Here is an 8,156-nt window from a genome sequence, read left to right as displayed (position 1 = left end):
ATCTGTTTGACAAAACTTAATACTCCAGACTGTAGAACTGCACAGCACTGGTTACAGATAGGGTTCTCGCCATGGCTCAGACAGGGAAAATACAGAGTGGATCACTGTGTCTGCCAAAAGCTGATGTAAAGGGTTCAGTGTCTGTTTATTTTTTCATAGCTAGGCGTTCTTTGTTCTTTGTTGGAAATTGTTTAAGGACTCTCAGATGCTGGCTAACAAACAACGGCAACCATGGTAACCACTGAATTTTTTTATTTATTAAAAAAAAAAAATTTAAAAATGGAAAAATTAAATGTCCAGTAAATGGTTATACAGTAGGTACTGCAACACTCCAAAACTTGGATGTAACATGGTGCTGGTGCCCTAAACAAAGCTACAAGCATACTATTAATGTAAATTATATATGTCAAATATCTGTAATTTACGGTTTGGCAAGTAAATACAGTGATTAATTTTAATGTTTTAACATTTATTGTGTTAAAACATTAAAATGTTAACATTTATTCCCAAACTCACCCATTATGCCCCTAGGTCAGTATCTGATTTACCAGTTCCCATAACAAGGAACTTTCCATCTTTAGAAACTGTCTTCTCTAGAATGGTAAATCCATATGGAGTGCCACGCCCAAAATAAAAACGTGTTTACAGTGATACCAAATTGCTTAACATTTAACATAAGCGTCCATGTGTCTGAGATCCAAGCCAGGTTTTTGACTGTGTTCAAAAAGTGACATCATGTGGTGATTCTTTGAAACTACAAGTGCTTAACAGACTTTCTGGCTGTTTTAAAGGGACATGTCACCCTTTGTCATAACCTCTGTTGTGACACATATATAAAATTACCTGAAAAGTTATACTGATACTGAAACTTAAAAAAAAAACCTCACATACATTCAGAGAGCTGCTGTTTGATTTTGTCCAAATACCTTCTGGACACTGTGGTGACTTAAGGCAACATCCGCTAGAATTTAATGAACTGTGAATATATTTACATATGCTCTCAAAATATTTGATGTGAAACGAGAAATTTTAAATAAAGGTGAAACCTTTAGGCCTGTTTTACTCACATATTTCTGTAAATAATTCAAAATAGTTACACAATATCAGATGCTGGTTTCTTTGAGATACAATATATTTCTGAGACTGGAAATAAAAGCTGTGGGATGTAGATGTAATTTCAAGGAGGCCACCAAGCCTCTGTTTATTACTCTGTTTCACATCCTCTGAGCCCCCCTTGGAGCTAACTCAGCTTATTTGATCACAATCAATATAGAAAGCCAGTGATGAAGGACCTTGTTGGCTTCCTCTCCTTTCTTCATCTGAACAGTCTTCCTGGCCAAAATCCATTTTTTTGCTCTTACTACAGAGAGTGTGCAGCACCTCTTAGCAGCTCAGTGCATGCACAGTACCACAGGTCTGGTGCTGTCAGGGGTAAGGGTCAAATTCATGTAGTTCAGTTGGCTTTTTTTTTTTTGCTCCAGTTATGGATGACGTACTGATGGGTACCACAGCCTCCATCTTTGTTACAAGCTTTGTTACAAGCTTGTTACAAGTGAATCTCCAGACCTCTTCATGTGTGACTGCGCTGAAAGAGTCTAAACACCCTACATGGGGTCTGATTGATTGATTGTGATTCTTATTACAGTACAAAAAAAACTGAGCAGATGGCAAGCTATGTGATTACAAGGAAATCCAGCCCATATTAATTGAATGCTTGCAGGGAAGCGCAAAAAGATACTTTAGCAGCTCTCTGTCACATCTGATAAGAAAGCCCTGGCTAATGAATTTAATTAAAGCTCACTCATAACTTGTGGCTGATCTGCAGGAGGTCTCCCAAACAGATAACTGTAATATGTATGAAATAAATGAGCTTCTGCATATTTTCTGAGGGGTGTGTCCAGCAAAAACTGACTACAAAGAGGGGGAGAAAAGGAACAAAAATGAAAAGAATGTCAAGGGAAGCCACCACAAATATCACAAGCCACCACAGAATGCACAAGACATGGTTCATGGTAGTTTCTGTGTGTGTACTCCTGCAGCTTTCTGTAGGAGTAGACCTGACCTGACCTGACAAGGTGCTTGTGCAGGGTTCCACAAGGTATACTGTGGAGACAGCTGTCACATTACTTATAATCAGGAATACACCAATTCTTCTGTGTGAGAACTGATAATCACACATTTAATTATTTGTAACTATAAATGAGTGAACATTTTCATGTAAATGAAAGGGAACAGGATTCATTTTACTTTTCTTTTTTCAAAGCAGGTCATGAGCCCATTGCTCGCATTCGCGCATAAGAAGACGTGCGGTGTATTCGCAAGATTATTGTTTTGCCCTTTATCATATTGATTATCATATTGATTTTTAATGATTTTTGCAGATATTTTTCCTACGAGGGTCCTGTCCTACGTATAAGCGAGAACAGAGACTTTTATGTAAGCTGCAGTACACTTGGGTTGAAGAAATTCTCCATGGTTCATGTTTATTTATGTAAAGACACGGCCTTTGAATCAGGAGTCAAAAATAAAAAGGTGCAGAAGCAAGACTAAAATGATACCACCTTCATCATGCACAGAGCTGGCTGTCATCACAGAAGAAATTACAGCTGTGGTTACTCCAAAATAAAATATCCACCTTGTGAAGTTGCTACAAGAGGACACAACATCATCCAGATTCTGCTTTTGGGTAAGTATTTTCATTACTGTGAAAGCTCAATGTCAACGTTATTTCCTTCCACTCATTTTCTCCTCCTGCCATGCAGCCAATTTTCTCCCTGCAGATATTTCAGTAGTCCACTGTCGGCGAGGGGGACGATGTTCAGTTCAGACGTATTTGTTTCTGGCACCCTGCAAACACTCCGTGAATGTCAACTCATCCAATCTTACCTAAGGAAGACTGAGACCGTCCTCCAAGTGCAAGTGTTTAATGTCACACAGATGGAGACGACTTTTACTGTTCAGGATGCTGTCATGAGGGATTCAGGTTATTACAGCTGTGTGGTGCTGCCGTCAAAAAGCAATAACTGAAATAACACAGTATTTCTCAAGGTCAAAGGTGAGGTAGTCAGCACTTCACTGGGACGAAATGCAACAAAAACGGATAGAAGCTTTTCTTTTTATTTAAGATTGTGCTTTTTGAAGTGAGTTTTTTTTTTCTTGTCAAATGGCAAAAAATCTTTTGTAGCAGTAATGCTCATAATGTCTGTTTTGCTTTCCAGTGAGTTTGTTGATTGTCTCTTGTGCAGTGATAACCCTGACACCCTGGGGCTGTGTCTGTGGTGGATCACAAAGTAGTACTCTTAACTCACAGACTAAAAAAAAAGAAAAGAAAGAAGAAGAAGAAGAAGAAAGAACATCTCTTCTTATTCTCTTTGGTACTGGCTTGTCCCACCAACATTATGAATTGTATATATTTATATACTGTATTATTGTTTCATATTACAATAATGGTTTTTTTTTTTTATGTTTTTTTCTCTTTCAGCGAGTCACTCAGGTTTTGTGGCAATCTTTCTAAGTTTTGATCTAATCAAATCTGTCTGATGAACCTCAGAGCAGTCCTAAATCTGTTGTTTTCTATATGTTGTCACGACTTGGACCCAAACGCACAAACCCACAGACGTAATCAAAAATAATAGTTTTTATTCTAACAAAGTAGCAAATAATTATCACCCAAACGGGGAAAAAAGGCAATGAAACAAAAATAAAAAAAAACGTGAACACAAAATCACTCTAGTGAGGAAAAAGACTGAAAAACCTGAGAAGCCAAAACCAAACAAGAAACTGAGACAGGATGACTTGGGATTACACACTAGATCACTGGACAAGACACGAGAAAAGACAAACTGACAAGAACACAGTGAAACAACGAGACTTAAATACACAAGGCAAGGGGCAACGGGTGAAACCAATTAGGGCAGGGCAGACAATCACAAATGGAGGGAAACAAGACAAAGACAGGAAGTTGAACAAGACAAGATACACAAGGGCAGTGATTCAAAAATAAAACAGGAACCATAAACAAAACTTAACAAACTAAACAAGACTCTGAAAATGTCCCCAAAAGGGTTCAAAACATAAAAGTGTTCAGAAAACAGCCCCCTTAGGGGCTATTCATGACATATGTCGTGTGTATAGGCATTTAAAAAAAAAAATCTTAATCTGCTTTTGACCCCTTAGCGTTTGTATTAATGAAAAACACAAGAGAATCTGCCACTGACATTTACAAACAACAGTGGTTTGATTAAGGGGCTTCCATATTTCTTAAATTGTGTTTTCTTACAAAGAAGAGAGTCAGAAGAACAATACTGACATGCTGGAGGAAGAGCAGGAGCAGACAGAGGAGGAGGATCTGGAAGCACAAGATGGTCCCCTGAAAATGGAATTACAGTAAAGGCATACTCTGGGGAATTCATAATAAAATTATCTATGATGACTTAGAAAGAAAATATAATCTAGCCGAGCTCTGTTCTGTTCTGTTCAAAAAAAAAAAGGAAGAAATCATTAAAATCATTAAGGATGCCTGCCCAATTCTACTTACTACTCACCATTTTTTCAAAACTTCTTCCTCCTATTCATGTCTGCTTTATAATTACAAATTATCAGAAACTCAAACCCATAATTACTTCCTAATATTTTGTTAATGCTGTTCGGCGGGTTCTGCTTATCTTCTTGTAGTCAATGTCAAAGTTCATTGTGACTTTCTTAAGAAAAGTGCTACGTAAAACTATTATAAGTAATTATTGATTAGTATGACATGTACAAAAATATAAAGTGATTATAGAAAAAAATGACCAAATCTATTTCCCTCTTTTATTGGTCTCTCTTTTCAATTTGTTTCATCATTTTATATTATAAAGGTATAATGTTTATAGCAGAAATAATGATTTTTTTTTTTTTTTTAAATAAAACTGACTTCTGTTATTTGAGGATAAAATCATAAAGATAAATTATTTTACTTGACACCATTTGCTTGTCAGAGATCAGATTGCTCTGGTGACTGAGAACTCTGACGATTGTGAGGAAGAGGGAGAAGAAGTGTGCAGTGTTTGTGTTTAGTTACTTTGAGCTGTCACAACAGCAGGATGACTCCATGTTCTCCAGAGGGAATGTTTAGTTAGTAGGGAAGAACCCATATGTACAGCCTAGCTCCACCTTTGTTTTCTTATGTTGTAATGATTAGACACTGTCTAATCAGTAATCTGCAGTAGCTTCCTGCATCCACTATTAACCTAGCACACCCTTATGAACTTTCAGCTCAAGAGTTCATTGACCTTGTGTGATAAGACGGTGGATCAGTCAGTAGCACTGACTGTAATGACCGCTTCAGCTGATGAGCCACCAATCAAGAGGAGCATCCAATATATTTGTCGGTGCTGCTTCCCTCCCCTCTCTCATTACCCATTCCTCTTCTGTGGGAAATACAACTGAGAAGTAGATGAAAAGAATGGAGCGTCTACTTTGTCGTCATGAATGGGGAATAGGCTACCTACGTGCATTGCTGTCTGCCACAGTGTCTTTTCTGATACTACCACTAGGGGAAGCCAGAGTTGTAAATATAAAATTCAACTTCAGCATATGTGGGCATATGGTGGATTGTCACTCTGCCCAACCTTGGAAAAGGCTGGCCAATTCTCACTGCTACACAGCTTGGGGCAAAGCATCACATAACTGACCATTACTCTGCATGGAAGAAGAACAAAGAAGAAATTCTTATTTAGTAAAGACTTTCAGAAAATTTAATGATTTGATGCAGATGGCTTTAAATATCATTTGTAACACTAAGTAAGCCAAATCTGTCAGAAATAGTAATTTAAATCACCTCTCTTTTTATTTAATCTTAGTGGGACAGAGTTCAGCTTCCTGTCATTTTTTATTTGTTTTTCTTTTCTCTCCTCTTCTTGGTCTTGCATTTATCAAGAGGAAAAATACAAGGGGGAGAAAAGTAATCACTGCAACAGTAGCCAGGAAAAACAGAACAACATCTACAGAGTAGTAGGAATACCAGGGCAGTCTATAGGCCTCTGTTCTCAGGTGAGCTGCACCTTTGTGTCTCATGACAAACTCTATCCAGAAGAGGGCGGTGTCCAGTGGCTTCATTGGCTGATCTCTGTGCAGCCGGGAGAGTCTCTGCATGTTTGCCCTATAGGAGGGCTTGTTCAGGACTTCCTGTACAGCCTCCAGGAAGTTGTTTCCTTTGTCCACTGTGGCCAATGTAAGAATCTTAGCCCCTCCTCTCTCTTTTAGCCTCAGCAGGTTGTCGTACTGGTCAAAAAACACGGGTAGACCCACAACTGGGACTCCGTGATAAATAGCTTCTTGAATACCATTTGTTCCCCCATGAGCTACAAATAGCTTAATCTTTGGGTGTCCCAGGAGGTCATTCTGTGGCATCCAGTCAACTACTAAAGTGTTGTTTCCCAGAGTGGTTGGTCTGTCACCTTTGTGCCTCCAGATGACTTTCTGAGGTAATTTGGCAAAAGCTGCAGCGATCTCATTTGTCATATCAGCAGGAAGTTCGTTTACAAAAGTCCCCAGAGACATGAGGATGACTCCATGTTCTCCAGAGCTCTGCACAAAATCCTCCAAGTGTTCAGGAAGTGGTTCGGAAGGTTTACATTGAAACCCTCCTATATAAACAACATTAGGCATTGTGGGTCGAGGAAACTCAAATACAAAGTCGGCTCTCATGAGCCACAGGTCTGCTCCTTGTAATAAGTCATTGTATCTGACATCTGGGCCAAAGAACTCATGACAAACAGCTTGATACTGAGGGGCAATTAAAAATCCGTTCTGACCTTGCCAAATGAGATAGAAAAGTAGATTTTTGACCCTCTGTATAAAACTCATTTTGTCTGACAGCCCTGTGCCAGTCATTGGGATATAAGATAAAGGAGAGGGTGCAATGGCCAAGTGTCCCTCTCCACTAGTTATCCACCGCACATTATAGACCAGAGGTAGCTTTAAAGCATGAGCCAACAATATACCTGCACCCCATGCCGGGTCAGTAAGGACCAGGTCATAGTTTCTCTCCTTTAAACTATTCATCAAGTCTTTATCTTTAAACATAACAGTAGCCATTTTGCACATTATTCTATGCATGTTAAACATCGCACTAAACATCTCAACCTGCAAACTTGCAAAGCTCATTACAGAGCTCTCCCCCCGTTCTATGCTAATGATCTGTTTCAGGATCGGGTTAATAAAGTCATGATTAAAAGCTTCAGCGACAGGAACTGTGATTGTCTTGTAGTGTGGAGAGTCATCCTTGATGTACCAGCTTTGATTGGTTCGTACCACATCAACAGAGTGTCCTTGAGAGTGGAGAGCTTTAACCATGATATCCATGTTCACCCAGTGGCTTCCCTCTAAAGGAACAATCAAAATCCTGCCCCCGTGACATACTCTCAATGTCAAGATCACAACGGCTAAAAGGAGAAGAATTGTTTTTGTATTTCCATCAGGCAACATCTTTAACCTGAAAAAAGAATAAATACACTTAGAACAAGAAGTCAGTGTGACTCTGGCAACTCTAGCCATAAATGCCATGAAAACATATTTTAATAAAATGGTTTGTACATTCAGGTTTTCCTTTGACAAAGGAGAATTTAGTGTTTTTAAATTACATGCAAGATTGATCTGAAACATACCTGTTTTACACGAAGTAGCTCCGAGCATGCATATGCTTATTCCTTAGCTGTTGGTGTGAAACATCTTAGGTACCCGAGAATGTATAACTACAATTTCCAGGAAGGCTTGCATAAGTGGATTATCGATAAGCTTTTCTTTGGGCAAGAATGAAGAACAATGTGACCTCTTTGTAGAAGCTGACCAGAATCACAATACAGCTGCTTATTTGCGCTGCCTTGTGTGAACTGTGTTGTGATTCTGTTTAATTGTGTGTAGCATGTTCTCTCATTCTGCTTTAAGGAGAATTTTCAAAGATACGTTCATACAAAATCACCAAGACAATGTAAATCCTTTGATCCTTTCGGAAAAAAGCTAAGCCAGTCCAGATAATATTGTATGTATTTAGCATACTGTGAAATGAATCAGGGTGCCACTGTTACTGTAACTATTACAACAAAATTCCATGTTGATGTAGAAAAAATTGTAGACCTACTTATTTGTTACAGAACTATGTGATTTACTGGCTCAAA

The 8,156-nt window shown here is 38.6% G+C and overlaps 1 protein-coding gene across 1 annotated transcript; it reads right to left on the bottom strand.

Moving 5' to 3' along the window:
• Positions 1–5,862: 5,862 nt before the first annotated feature.
• LOC121180096 (UDP-glucuronosyltransferase 2C1-like) lies at positions 5,863–7,467 on the bottom strand. The gene has a single exon (XM_041035238.1). It carries the CDS (start codon positions 7,465–7,467, stop codon positions 5,863–5,865), a length of 1,605 nt encoding a protein of 534 aa, XP_040891172.1.
• Between the last annotated feature and the right edge of the window lie 689 nt (positions 7,468–8,156).

The sequence above is a fragment of the Toxotes jaculatrix genome, chromosome 1 (genome assembly GCF_017976425.1).
Source record: "Toxotes jaculatrix isolate fToxJac2 chromosome 1, fToxJac2.pri, whole genome shotgun sequence".
In the NCBI taxonomy this organism is placed as follows: Eukaryota; Metazoa; Chordata; class Actinopteri; family Toxotidae; genus Toxotes; species Toxotes jaculatrix.
This window is presented reverse-complemented; position numbering and strand designations above follow the sequence as displayed.

What these genes read in the sequence shown, in the direction of transcription:
- LOC121180096 (XM_041035238.1), bottom strand. Translation starts at nt 7,467, where the DNA reads ATGTTGCCTGATGGAAATACAAAAACAATTCTTCTCCTTTTAGCCGTT.